This window comes from Pezoporus flaviventris, unplaced genomic scaffold (assembly GCF_033815535.1).
Source record: "Pezoporus flaviventris isolate CSIRO_AGI_PZ_B2104156 unplaced genomic scaffold, CSIRO_AGI_Pfla_v1 ptg000025l, whole genome shotgun sequence".
NCBI lineage: Eukaryota > Metazoa > Chordata > Aves > Psittaciformes > Psittacidae > Pezoporus > Pezoporus flaviventris.
The window spans coordinates 8,797,274-8,811,786 of record NW_026892573.1 but is presented as its reverse complement, the minus strand read 5'-3'; the positions used below and the strand labels follow the sequence as shown (position 1 = coordinate 8,811,786).

The 14,513-nt window shown below is 43.1% G+C and overlaps 1 protein-coding gene across 1 annotated transcript; it reads right to left on the bottom strand.

Annotated features, from left to right (window-relative positions):
- Positions 1-1,024: 1,024 nt before the first annotated feature.
- Positions 1,025-6,868, bottom strand: ALG11 (ALG11 alpha-1,2-mannosyltransferase). Its single transcript, XM_061457423.1, has 4 exons — positions 6,749-6,868; positions 5,171-5,404; positions 3,535-4,466; positions 1,025-1,411 (listed from the first exon to the last, which is right to left on the bottom strand). The coding sequence occupies exons 1-4, from the start codon at positions 6,784-6,786 to the stop codon at positions 1,140-1,142; spliced, it is 1,476 nt and encodes a 491-aa protein (XP_061313407.1). The 5' UTR covers positions 6,787-6,868; the 3' UTR covers positions 1,025-1,139.
- Between the last annotated feature and the right edge of the window lie 7,645 nt (positions 6,869-14,513).

Below are 14,513 nucleotides of genomic sequence, written 5' to 3'. Positions count from 1 at the left end.
ACTATTTCTGATACAGGCCATGATGCTGTTGGCCTTCTTGGCTGCCTGGGCACAAGCTGCTCATGCTCAGTGGTCCTTTTCCACTGAGCAGCTTTCCAGCCACTCTTCCCCAAGCCTGAAGCATTGCATGGGGTTGTTGTGGCCTAAGTACAGGACGGAGCACTTTGCCTTGTTGAACCACTGGCCACAGCCCATGGATCCGGTCTGTCCAGATCCCTCTGTGGAGCCTTCCTAGCCAAAAGCAGACAATGCAACACAGGAAACGTGTGATCAGGCAGTTACACCAGGGGAAAGAGAAATGCAGGGTATATGTGCAAGTCTCAGGGAGATGACAAAGCTTTTCTTAGTTTGCTAAAATATACTGCTTCAATGGCTCAGAAAAGGGCTGTATGTTTTGATACAAAAGCTGATGTCCAATTTCTTAACATTTTTTGCATAGCATTCAGTTTTATAATAAACAGTAGCTTAGGGCTTTAACATTCATGTTTGTGTAGCATTTAATTATGCCCTCTAATCTAGACCATTCTGTTCCCTAGGAACAGAAAACAAACCTTTCAGCAGAGTAGGGTTGGAAAAATACCATTAAGTGTCATAGCGTGAAGGGCCACTTATTAAAAAGCAAGTTAGCAAACCCACCATATGATTAACCTAAAGGAATCACTGTAGGTAATGAAATCTCCACAGTCACAATTAAAATCCCACATAATAGAGTTTTGCCACACAATGGGGGACAGCAAATTGAAAATGTGCTGCAGATTCTGGGAAAGGAGTCTTCTAGATACAAAAGCCATCAAACAGGAGTGCTGACTTTAAAAAGTGTGACTGTGGGAGAAGAGTCATGAAATGAGTGGAGACTGCAAGTATTCAGTAAATAAGAGAACTTAAGAGATGTAGTCCTACTACAAGGAAATTTAACGGGTTTTGCAGTGCACCATACTGTCATGTAGTCAACAGAGAATTTCCAGGACCATTTCCTTCCCAGTGAAAAAAAAAATCTCTATTACATAAAGCAGATACGCTGACAGAAAGAAAACTAAGTCTCTTTATTGAATGGGACAAAGGGGTCATAGACATATTTACAGGTAACGCCTAGTCAAATATAAAAAGTTAATTTTACTCACAGTTTTATTCATAGACATTTATTTAAATAGTGGCTCCACGGATAACAGGAATGTTTCTTCAAAATGCTGATCAGAAAACCTGTGCACAGAGCGACGGGCGTTTTCTCTGATCTCTAACCTTTTTTCAGGAGACAAAGAGAGGATATGAGCCATCCTTTCAGCATAACTGTCCTCATTTTCTGCTAGGAAGCCTGTTATGTGTCCTTCGAAGGGTACCACAATATCTAACTTGGGGCCTCCAGAGTTGTGAGCCAGGATAACTGTGCCAGCTGCCATACATTCAACAACTCCTGTAAAAGACACAGAACATGCTGATACGAATGTGCACATCATGGACTCTGCCTTTCTGTAAGGCACTGGAAACCACAATAAAATTCACCCAGAATTGTAAGTTACTGTAGGGTGCTGTTCTAGAGCAATTTGAAAAACACAGAGTCAGTGGTCTCATAACAAAAAACTACCAAACACATACTGAAGTTTTTCAGTCCTAAGGACTGAAACATGTTTCTCTTAAGCACACAAAACTAAAATTAGAAATCGGATATAACTGGTCAAGTTGTGGTTCTTGTAACATATCACCCAAGAGAGATTTTATCACCAGTATAAACAGTGGGGGGAAGAAAAAAAGCTAGATATTGAAACAAATGTAAAGATAAACATGGAAGGCAGCTCTGTGGCTGAACCCTGCATAGTTCTGTCCTGCTGTGACAGAATGCTGCAACACTGGTGGCAGTCGTTTTAACTGGTGATTGTTGTTTTAACTTCATGGCATGGTGGCAGCTGCAAAAAAACCAATTAAAAATCAGAGCTGATCATAACTGTATTCATCATCTCATTCAAACTAAAGAACTTTAGCACTTAGAGAGATACTGAGAGAAAAGCTGACTGTGCATCTCAATCGGATGACACTTGGAAGTTCAGTATTTTGCAGATTAACAAAACTTTATAGCTTTTGACAACTCAGCACAACAAACTCGTAAAAGACGTTATGGAAGAAGTGTTAATGAAATGGAAATCTGACAGCAAGTTTTCTTCAGCCAAACGCAGTGGGATTGGAATACCGTGTAATGTACATGTCAACTTCAATTCTCCTCCATGGTTCCAGAACAGACCTCAGAAATCACTTTAGTTGCTGGTTCTTCCCAGGTCTGATTTGATTTTTAAGAAGTCTCCCCTAGCTGAAAAATCACCAACTATAAATAATGCCCCAACGTTTTAGAACATGTTTTTTTACAGGAAAAAAGCCACTGGAAGTGAAGGTGAAATCATGCTGGAATGCAAAATCACAGTGTGATTCTAACACTCTTAAATTTACTTAAAATGGTTTTTGGGGGGGAAATATGAAAAACCATTATTTCCATTTTTTTGGAGGTGCTGCTAAGAGACACTTCAGAGTGCATTTTTTTATACCAAGTTGCTATAAACTGCTACTCCTGATACTTGCACTCATAAAGTCTGGTGACATTAACTGCAGTTTAGTCATACTATAGGCAAGTATAGTATCCAGCTGCTAGTTTGCTAACTTCCCCTCTTGTAGATTTATGGCAGATGGGCAATCCTGCGTTCCCTTTCAAGGTCAGGACTCAACTAATCCCAAAAAACAGAGCCCAATACCTTTGTGCTGTAAGACAGCATACTGTAAACGATGTGCCAGCTCCTCTTTGGTGTTCTGCTTCATGCTACAGTGACTGATTTAAGGACTTTATTTATCTACCTTAGCACAGGTGCCTAGTGCAATGAGATAACCAAGGCTAAATGGTGGCATCTATATGGGGCTTACAAATAAAAGACAGGATATATGGGAGACTCACAGCTCTGAAACAGCAGCTAGAGCTCCATGACATAAATTAGGCATTTCATATGGCAGTTGAGGCAGGTGAAACACAATCAAAATCTCCACACATGGATATATGTCTGCATGTGAACTGTGTCTAAGCTCTCCCTGAAGACAGTGGAGCTAACAGGGCACAATCTAAGGTGGTAGAACAGAAGCACCCACTGCCTTTTGAGGCTCTGCTGGGTACAGAAGTCTGACAAACCTAACACAGGACCAGAGGGTGACCTGTGACTTCGCGGACTGATAGCTGCAGGTGAGGCAGGACATCTTGGGCAGCACAGATGGGATTCACGCCCTGATCAGGCTCCTAGAGCTTGCCCATAAGTAAGAATCTACTACATTTACAGGCTTCAGCTTGTGCTACAGTAGCACCTAGTGGTTACTCATCTGAATTCGTCCTGTATTCTTTACTTCAGCTAGGCTCCCCCTGACAAGCCCAGGAGCTGAACACCTGCTTGGTACACAGGCCTCTACACTTAGACACCTACACTGAGAAGCCTTAATCATGAACTGAAGCCCTCCCCAACTGTGTCCCCAGCTGGTATAAATGGCTGAACACTGATGAAAGATACTGACCGATCCCAAAGTGCTCATTCCACATTGTATGCAGGCCAATGGTGGCCTCTGCCAGATGTCTCTTTAGCTCCTCAAAGGGAATGTTTATTCTGAATGTCACATTGTTACTAACTCCCAGCTCTTCACAAAGACCTTTAAGGTTATCTACACGCTCTTCATCTTGCTGGTTACGACAGCCTCCAATTAAGACAAGTTTCAAGGATGGCTGCTGCCCCAGTCTCTTCTCTTTCAGCAATTTAGCGAAGGCTCTGATTTGCAAAGGATGATCTTTTTCAGGCCTGAACTGGCCGATGGAAACAATGGAATATTCACAGGTGCTCTTTTCCGCTGCCAGTGGAATATCCAGGAAGGTCTGAACATCGCATGGTGGATACACAACGCTAGTGCAAGCCCCAGCTTTCCAGAGGGAAAGGATATGATTTAGTGTCCAAGAAGAATTAACCATTATCACATCACTGCAGGACCCAACCAATCCATACATGAAAGCAAAGAAGTAGTAGTAGACAAGTTTAAATCTGCTGAAAAGAGGGCTGTTTGTAATGAAAGCTGCGTTGTTAAATCTGGTATCCTGATTCCTAACGACAGAGAGCATATCGGTGCTGATAGTGGGGTAATGGACGTAGCATCCAGTGTGGCAACCTCCTAAGTATTTAAAGAGGGGAAGGGTGAAGGCATAACCCATTGAGTCAATATAAATATCAGGAACACACTTTAGCAAAGCTTCCCAGCCGAGAAACACTGATCCTAAACTTTGTCCCAGCAAAGTGAAGTGAGGGTAAAGAGAAGCTTCCACAAGGTAGCGTTTTTCTAGAAACACAAACTTCACAGGGTGAGTCAATTTAATACTGAATCTTCTGAAAGCACCTTCTACTATTTCTTCTCCAGTGACACCGCTATCACCAGTGTAAACCACACACCTCACATTTCTGTACCTGCAACAGTAAAGGAAAAGAATTTTGTACACTCTTCACATTTTTTTAACATGAAACTAAAATACTGTCCTCTCAAAATTATTCAAGAAGTATGTGAGAACAAAGGACTGGCCTAGCTCTGAAATGATTTTAACTAAATTATACTTTTCCTTGTATTTCCACAGGATTTTTCTAATCTGCAGAAAAATATATGGCTGAGGACTTGGGGAACAGTTATTATTCTTAGTAAAAACATAAAAGGAGTTCAGCATTATCCTACAGACTTAAGAATGCATTGCCTCACACTAGGAGATGTCTGTCTAGTGCATGAGTAAAACACATGAGACTCTGCAAGCCAGTGTGTGTGCCGATGTTACATTCAACTCACATATTAAAACATTTTGCCTCCTGCACCAAGAAGCAAGTATAAGGATTATCAGTTATACTCTGATGAGGTATGCCTATACAATGTTCCACACCAGTAGTGGAAAACGGATGATGGAGGAGTGGTTCTCCCAAGGAGAGAAAGAAGTGAGAGATGCCCCAGCAGGAAAGATCTGGGTAAAAGGATGAAGTGGTGCAACTGGGTGAAACTTGGATGTAAAAAAAATGTAGGACAGGTAGATTAATGATACCTATTTCAATAAGTAAAATGCCAGAATGTGCAAAAATAATACCATCAGTATGTCAGAATAATATGGTACCTGATAAACATATGTGCTTACTTTTTCTGGAGTGTCCTTATGGCACACCACAGGACTCTCTCCCCTCCGCCACCTGCATTGCAATAGGGGTGAAAAAAGGCAACCAGCAATGGCCGCTTCCCATCTCTTCCTGCTGAGGTCAGCTGTTTCTTCCTTTGCTGTATCCAGAACCGTATTCCCCACAGTAGAACCACCACGCAGACACACAAAATTCCACTTAGAAATAACGCAGGGATTAACAATGAGCACAGCAATCTGAAACGAGCCGGAAATTTTAAACCAAAAAATTGCTTTACAGAAATACTGTGTATGAAACTGAGAAACAGAGGCTGACAGGTAGAGCTACAGGGAGTTCAGCAAGTTCTTCAGTTCTAATCTCAGAAATCAATTATTTGTGCATCATTTCAGCAATTATGGAAAAAAATATTCTACATTGCTTAGCCACAGATTTTTATTTTTTTTCCTACAGTTAACTAACAAGGTTTTTACTATTTGTTCATGTCATATACCTGCATCTATCTCCATGTGCTATGGACACTGTAATGGTTGCCCTTAGCAATCTGGCACAACACAATTAGCAAAGTGATTTTTAAATAGATTTATAAGAGTTTTTTTCAGTCCAAGCTCCTGCTTGGCCTGCGTCTGTGTGAGTTGCTTTGGTGCAGTTACCCAGGCCAGCCTACAGTGCATAGAATCATAAGAGTGGTTTGGACTGCAAAGGACCTTAAGATCATCCAGTTCCAACTCCCCTGCCACGGGCAGGGATGCCTCATACTAAACCATGTCACCCAAGGCTCTGTCCAACCTGGCCTTGAACACTACCAGGGATGGAGCATTCAGAACTTCCCTGGGCAACCCATTCCAGTGCCTCACCACCCTAACAGGAAAGAATTTCTTCCTATATCCAATCTGAACTTCCCCTGTGTAAGTTTTAACCCATTACCCCTTGTCCTGTCACTACAGTCCCTGATGAAGAGTCCCTCCCCAGCATCCCTATAGGCTGCCCTCAGATACAGGAGGGCTGCTATGAGGTCCAGAACCTGCATTTTCCATTCCCCTGGGATTTGAAGAGGTATGTCAACTGTCAAAAAAAGCTCTGAGCAGTTTCTGTCTGTAGAGGCCCGTGTTTTGGGTTATCTGAGGCACTGACAGGGGTACTCCCTTTGCTCACCACCACCTCCCTGCACAGCTCTCCTAATCCAGGAACGGGACGTTTCTCACAGGAGTCTCCGTTTATCAGCGCACCACAGCACCTGGCTCCGGACGCAGTGCTACGCGTTATAACAAACGTAATTTACTCCACCCTGAAGGAGCTGCCCACGGCGGGCCGCGCGTCACGCCTGACACGTAAGACAACGCTCTCATTCTCAGCATGAAGCAGCGGAAAAGCACATTAACCCGTCCGAGCCCGGCTGCAGAGACCCGTCCCACTTCGCCCTGCTCTCCTGCATGGGGCAGGCTCGGGGGGCTGGGGAAGCGCGGCTGCGGCCCGGCAGGGGCGGCGGAGGAGCGGGGTGTCCTTCTGCCCTCCCTCTCCACTGGCAGGACAAGCCGCGCCGCACCGCCACGCCGTACGCAGCCACCCGCCCGCCCCGATACCTGATCAGCCCGCACAGGCACAGACCACCCGCCACCATCTTGCACACCGCCGCCACGCCGGAAGGGGCGGTACCCGCCGGGCGGAGGCGGGACCAGCCGGGCACTGGCGCCCTCTCATTGGTTCCCTCGGGGGAGAGACGGAGGGGAGGGGAAAGGGGCGGGGCTAGGGGCGGGACGGTCCCGGCGGGTGGGGGGAGTGGCCGTGTCTGACGCGGGCTATCAGCGCCCCCTGGCTGGCGTGAGTGGAGCTGTCGGCATAGACTCAAACAGGTCGGAAAACGCGTTTAGGGTCAAGTCCACCGCTAAACCATGTCACTGCGGGCAAACTGATCTCCCCTCATGGCCACCCCTCACGCCTTATGGCCGCCCCTCACCTATCATGGCTACTCCTCATATCCCCGCACCATCTCCCCTCACGATCTTCCTTCACCCCTCATGGCTGCCTCCGTCTCTCTCTCCCTGTCGCACCCCGGCTCTGGCCATCGTCTCTTGCTGCTGCTCCTCCTCGTCCTCCTCTTGTTCTCAGGGGCCATCGCCTTCCCCCGAGCCCCAGGCAGGGCTCGGAGCCCGGCAAGGGCAGGGCAGCCCTGCCGCAGGGGGTACACGGTGCGGTAGGTGGGGAGCCAGCGCGGCACTCACCACATGCAGAATTTGTCTTTAAATACCGGCCATAAGAGGATGGTATTCGATGTCCTGTCTTGCAGCCCTGCCTCAGTCTCCTGCTTGTAACTGAATCCCTCTTTATAGAGAGGTTCCTGTCTGCTCTCTGCCGATGTGCGCACTTCAACGCTGTGGTGCCCAGGACAGGATGTCCAAAATAACCCTGCCCTTGCTGCTGGCCCTGAAAGGATCCCTATGAACACACTCACTAGGGACAGTTTGCAGTGGAGGATGTTCAGGCTGTCTCTGTCTAATACACCTTGTCTCCTGTTTTGTCTTAATTGGGAATATAGGCACGAATCGAAGGATTATTTTAGAGATAAGACTGAACAGTGCTGGTTTAAAAAATGGTACTAATGATGTGTCAGTAAGCAGCAAGGCTTTGTAATTCTAAAATAGCTTCCCATGGAGCAATGTAAGCAGCTCATTCTGCTCTGGGACATGTTTAATGAAACTATCAGACTGTAAGTGAGGAGGCGTTTAGGCAGAGCTGGCCGAAACATTTCTGATCTCCTGTCATATTGCTAGATGCTTTTTTCCTCCAACACATTCTCCATTTTAAAACACTGAAATGCTCTATGTGACAAATTTGATCCATATAACTCAGTCTCCAGTCTCTGCAAAATTTAACTTGTCCAAAATTTGAGGGCATTTCAAGCCCTGTTTCTTTGAACAGGAGCTTTCCAGAACCCGTCATCTTTTCAGACTCTTTGAGGTCATTGTGATCTCTTTCATGTCATAGCCACCCAAGCACTTTGAGGTCCTGAAGCTCCTAGGGATGGTTAGGAAGGTCAGCTTGTGTCATCTTTGTCAGAACAGTGCTGGTTGGAAACTGCTGAATCATTGTTTGGCCATTGCTATAGCCTGAAGCAGAGGAGCGAAGTCCAGGAGAGTTCAACTTAAGTAATGGCTATTTGATTCTGACCTGCCCAGATCGAGTTTGCCATTTATGAGGATTCACTCTATGGGAATCAAACTGGAAATGTGTCAGGCCCTCAAAGTTAGAGTTTTATTGGTTATTTTACTGGTGTTTTTATTTAAACTGTCCTAAATACCACTGTCTGTAGTTTTTACCAGGGCATCTCTGCCTTTCGGTAACTAGGTAAATTGGAAGTGTTCTGTTTGGAGGTTCAGCAAGTATGACATAGCATTTTGTTTCTGAACCAACAGCTCTCATAAACAGAGTGCCACTCGCATTGGTTTCTCTCCCATAATCTTTTTTCTGTTCCCCAAAAGATCAGTTGCCTGAGAAGCATGTGGGATGTTTGCAGAAGCGATCTTTGCTGAATTCACATCTCTCAACTCAAAATCACCTCTCTCATAATGTCAATATTTGAAGATAATTGCCTGGGTTCAGAGAGGATGCACAGTTCTTCTAGGGAACAAGAAATCTGGTCTATTTTAGACAATGAAATTTGTGTGCCTGCCCACTGACTTGAAAAGGTGCTTATGGCTACTCCCTTGGAAAGTATGAATGTTAGATGAAGTGTATTTACGAAGCTGCAGGATCTTCCTTAGCTCATGAAGCTAACCTGTCAGCAGGCTAGCCATGGCTTAATTAAGATGAGAATTAAGTAATGGTGGAGAGTTCCAGGAAGTAAGAAGTGTAATTAGTGAGGAAGACACCTACTGACCTTTTTTTGAGTTTCACTTGCTGCTTGTAGGGAGAAAACTGCATGATGGTGGGAGTATCAACTAGTTTTCTTGTTTCTAATAACCTACCATTCACAGAATCACAGAAGGGTTGGCAGGGACCTCTGGAGGGCATCTTTTATAACCTCCCTGCCCAAGCTGGGTTATCTACAACTGGCTGCCCAGGACCATATCCAGACTGCTTTTGAACACCTCCAAGGATGGAGACTCCACAACCCCCCTGGACAACCTGTGCCAGTACTTAGTCACTCCCACAGTGAAAAAGCGTTTCCTGATGTTCAGAGGGAACCTTCTGTGTTTCAGTTTGTGCCAGTTGCCTCTGGTCCTGCCACTGAGCACCACTGATAGAGCTCAGCTCCATGTTCTTTGCACACTCGCTTCAGGATGAGATCCTCCCTGAGCCTTCTCTGGGCTGAACTGTCCCAACTCTCTCAGCCTTTCCCCATAGGAGAGATGCTCCAGTACCTTGATCATCTTAGTTGTTTTATTTTTAGTTAGTCCCTCTAGTGGTAATTAAAACACAGACATATTCATACACTCATAGTTCTTTTGTTAACTCTTCTTTAATGACAGGGTATTCAGTGTCTAACGTGAGCAGTATGAAAACAGTGTTGCTGACAGCCTTATGGGCTGCAAGGGATGCCTTTAATGTGCGAATGTCCAGCACATTTGACTTGTAACCACTTAACAGCTTCTCCACCTGAATGCATATGTATCAGACGATATCTGCATCTAGGGTATCAGCAAGAACTTCAGCAAGAGCAGGGCTGAGCTGTCTCTGGTGTTCCCACTCCAGCAGTGAGAATGCTATGAAAAGCCTTGTCTGTAGAAATGCCATGAGGCTGACATGCCAATGAAATTAAACTAGTCGTGTTATGAAGTTGGCTTTGTTTTCACCTTCCCAGAGATCTACCAAGTTTTTAATCTCTTGCTGCCTCTTTAAGCATTTTTGTCCTGCTTTAATTGCTTTCTTCTTAAGGTCCTTACTCTGAAGGAAAATCAAACAGGACTTCTGAAGTGAGGAGTATTCAGAACAAATAGCAGAATCCACTCACAGTAAGTTCTCCGCAAGCCTGTAAAGCATTTGAGACAGTTTTAAAGTATCTGTTTGTGACTTTCATTCTTGCTGTGTACTCCACGTATGAGCAACTTGGTAAAATAAACCCACTGGCAAGTAATAACACAAAGAAACTGGATTAATGTTGTGTAAGGATATTCATATGATAGTCATGTGGTCTTTCATACTTTCTTGTAGAGTTGGTTACTTTCTTTCAGAAACATGCTTTGTGTAGCAGTCTTTCATTCAGGGCTGCTGTCTTATCTACCAAAATGCCTGGGACTGTTTTTAGCAGAAGGAATCTTAGATCATTCACATACACAGTAAGTTTTTCCTTTTTGCACTTCTTATGATAGGCTGTTAAATATTACTGCGTAGTAATAGGAGACAGAAATAAAGTTGCACTGGTTCTGTGCTTAATATTTGTGGGGCAAAACCCAAGTATTTGAAATAGATTGTGGCCCTAATATTTCTAGGACAAAACACTATGGGCTTGTTTGCACTGATATGTTGTAATATTGAATTGCAATAAACAATTCTAGTAAAATTTAGCAGTCAGTTTTACTTTTGAGCTAGATATTCTAGTGATGGGTGCTCACACCATGTATCTGTGAGCAAAAGCTGCCCTTTTTTTTTTTTGTTTGGCAGAAGCAATAAATAATTAAGCAGCTTGGATCTACACAGTATTTTTGCAAGAGCTCCTATAAATTACGTTTATTTGTATCACCAGGCAATATAAGTTAGTTGAACCACTACCTTTTGATTAAGAGATTACTTTCACACAAACTGTCCAGTCGGGCAAGGACCATGTAGGAAAATCAGTTCCACTGTTGGAGTTTAATCCTATAGATCATTCCAGTGTTTTAACCTCCCATTGACTCTTCTGTCAGTTCTCCTAAATAGGCATCAGCAAGAAAAGTCAGAATGTCTGCCATTGTTTAGGGTGGCTGAAGGACATGGAGCAGAGGCAAAAATGAGATGGCAAATAGTGTAGCCCTACTGATAACATTGCTGAGCTTGCAAAATAACACATAGACTCACCTTAAATCCCAGCTTTTTCAGCTGAAAATCAGGGATTCTTGAGGGGCTGAGGGCTATTTTTGAGAGTCTGTAATAACAGACCCAGACTCTTCCTGCTTTTCTTTCTCCCTTATGCAGATACTAATGTCTTTGTTACCATCTGCACCTAACTAGAACATGAAGGGGGTCATGAAAGGCTATCTCTTTCACAGGAATTCCTTAACATATGTTTAAATCAACTATGAAACTGTTCAGGAAGCTGCAAAACTTCACAGTGTGAAATTTTTATTGAGTTAGGTACCTTCATCGTCAGACTTCAAAGGGTTCACATACTGAAAAAGAAACACCTAGCACTAACTTGTTCAAGATGCGTTTTTGACCATGTGTTTGTGTGTGCTTCTCTTTGCATGTTTAAGGCAATGAGGGAGATGCTATTTGAATGAAAATCCAAATTGTTTCACATGAGTCCAGGATGAGGCATGATTGAGCATTCTGTGCTCACATCTTGGCACTGATCAGGAAAGAGAAAGGAGCCAGAAACTGGCTCTGAAGCAGAACAGAAGGGAGTTATGATTATTGAGGAGATGGTTTGGCTAGTCTAGACGTGAGAGATACAGACACTGTGCCTCATCACCTCCTCTGACTTATTTCTATTCAGGGGATGAAGAAAGCTTGAACGGTTGGTGATTTTCCCCTGGGGTCGATTCAATCAAAGGTTCTCCTCTGGGGGGTGAACTAGGGCTGCTTAAAAGTAGTTCCCTGTTGCGCTGCCTCTTTTTGTCAACAAGCAGAAGTACGGGGGGGAATGATAAATGAACTGAGCCTGAATCCTGAAATCTCAGGAGGTTGCTCAGCGACTCTCAGGATGATTATCTTCTTTTATACTGAACTGCAGAATGCATCAGCTTTGACTAAACATGTCCTTGGAAGAAACTCTTTGTCTGGAGAGCAAACTGGGGTGAACTCTGGAAATAGCAGAATTTCCAGCAGCTGAAAAAAAAAAAACATTGCACTGTTGGAAAGCTTTTTTGTATTTGCTTTTTCTCAGAACTGCAGGTTCCCATGAACTCTAGGTATTAAATGTCTCCAGTTTCTCCTGTATGCTCATGCAATAAGAAAACACTATTTTTACAGTGAGTTTATGTTTGATGGGCTAGTATGCATGCCACAGAAAACAACCCAAGAAAACCCATCTGCATTTGAAAGCAGGGTTTTAGCTGTGTGTTTCAATTCAGATGTTAAATATTTCAGATAAAAATGCTTGTAAACAGAAAGAGGTTTACTCTGTATTGCCTTTTCCCTGTTCATATGGAAGAGATTGTGTAAAATTAGTGGCAGATTTTCCTGTGTTGATACTTTCTTCTCTGTCTGTCACTTTAATTCAGACATTTCCACCTGAATTCTTCCCCAGTACTTGTTGCAGGCTGCAGGTGTTATTTGAAGTAACAGAGAATTGTTATCAGAGTCACAGAATCATTAGGGTTGGGAGGGACCTCTGGAGATCATCTAGTCCAATCCCCCTGCCAAGTCAGGGCCACCTAGAGCAGGTTACGCAGGAACATGTCCAGGGGGGTTTTGAATGTCTCCAGAGTATTCCAGCAGAAAAAAAACGAAACACCAACAAACAAACTGCAAATATGTTTTAATCTCTATTTTTAATCTCTCTGCTTAGTTTCTGTAAGCCTCTGCAGTGAATCAGTACAGCTCTATCCAGGCAAACTTGGTGTATTTTCATGGTCACTTGGAAATCTGTTTTGTCTGCTGATAGAAACTGGCACCTCTCTGACTGTGCATCTTGATTGAGGGTTGAATGTAAGTTCATGAGAGATATTAGACCTTGGCAGGGCAGTACTGTAATAGATCCTAGTCCTGAAAAGCAAGTAACTAACGGCATTTTTGTACAAATATCAGTTAGCTAAACGGCAGCTCACATATGTTACAGTTTGGATCTCTGCCAACTGGGAGCAGCAAAGCCCTTCCCCTGTGCGCTTCAGTTGAAAAGAATTGAATTTGGGCTTGCCTTTACATAGCTAGCCTGTCCTAACAAAGGCACTATGTTTGTATTTTAGACATGGCATCTCTAATGCAAACACCAGTTACTGTTTTGTCTGTTTTTCTTGAAATGAAGGCGATTGTGGTGTGTATAAATTAAATGGGATTACACAACCTTTTATTCAGAGGCCGAGCAGTTTAACTTGGGATTAATCACTGGCCGTAGAACCAGAAATACTTGATTAAATAGGAGTTACGTTTTTTAATTTTTTTTTGATGATTTTTCTTTTTTGGCATGCTTATAAATATGATGTGCTTTATGGTACTTACATAGTGTCAAGTGACTCATCAAAATTAAATCTCTGGCTGTCAAACATGACCACAAGAATGATTTGAAACACGTGCTGGCAAGGAACTAACAGTATATCTAAATGGTGTGGACTCCAGAGTGGAGGACAGTTTAGAGGTTATCTGTAACATGTGGAGGTCACTTAAGACATAGGCTTACATTCCTGATCTGTAGATTTGGCAGGGCATCTTAGAGTCTGCTGTTTGTTTGCATTCTGCATACTAAATGGCTGCTTACTTGAGGGAAAAAAATATCAGTCTTCCCATTTACTTAAATCACAGTTCAGAGACTTCCCACTGTATTTATTCAAGAGAAGTGTAAAAGGTATTTTTAAAATATCACAACAAATACTGAGAAATTTGCAAAATAAAACTGGAACTGAGAATTTGAGTCTTATTTCTAAATGTGGGTAACAAATGTAGGTGACAAAAGCTATGATCTTTAACAACAACTGATATAATTCACAAGTAATAGGTATTTTTGCCTTCTAAAATTCATCTTTAAAAAAAGTTACTTCTGTAATATTACTCATTCTCAAGTTATATTTGAAATATGGCAGTCAAGATGGATAAAATATGGGTCCTTTTTCTCTGTATGGAATTCAAAAAAGCTTTTGCTCAAACTTACAAGCCAAAACCCAGCTCTGAGCAAGAGCAAATCATAGACAATAGCAGAAACCTGCTTTGGAAACACAAAATTGAAAATACTGGTTTCGTTTTGGCACTGCTTGATGAGTTCTGCCATTCCTCTGCCCCTGCTAGGTCAATGAATGTTACTGAGACCTGGACTCAAATTAATCATGCAGACTGCAATTGTTCTTTGCACTTAAACCCTGACCCAAAAGGTGTGCCTCTTCCTGTAGTAATATGATGAGCCTGGTAGTTTACAGGCTCTTGACAACAAATTCCTGCAGTATAAATAGACAGATAAGAGAAAGGATCATAATGAAATCCACACTACTGAAAGCAAAGTACCAAGTCCACACAATTTGAAATCATATTAGAAGCTGTGGAATGAAAAAGAATTAGTATGCA

What these genes read in the sequence shown, in the direction of transcription:
- ALG11 (XM_061457423.1), bottom strand. Translation starts at nt 6,786, where the DNA reads ATGGTGGCGGGTGGTCTGTGCCTGTGCGGGCTGATCAG. An exon ending in TGCCTGTGCGGGCTGATCAG is followed by an intron (nt 5,405 to 6,748) that starts GTATCGGGGCGG and finishes GGCTCGTTTCAG; the next exon opens with ATTGCTGTGCTCATTGTTAA. An exon ending in ATAAGGACACTCCAGAAAAA is followed by an intron (nt 4,467 to 5,170) that starts GTAAGCACATAT and finishes TTACTGTTGCAG; the next exon opens with GTACAGAAATGTGAGGTGTG.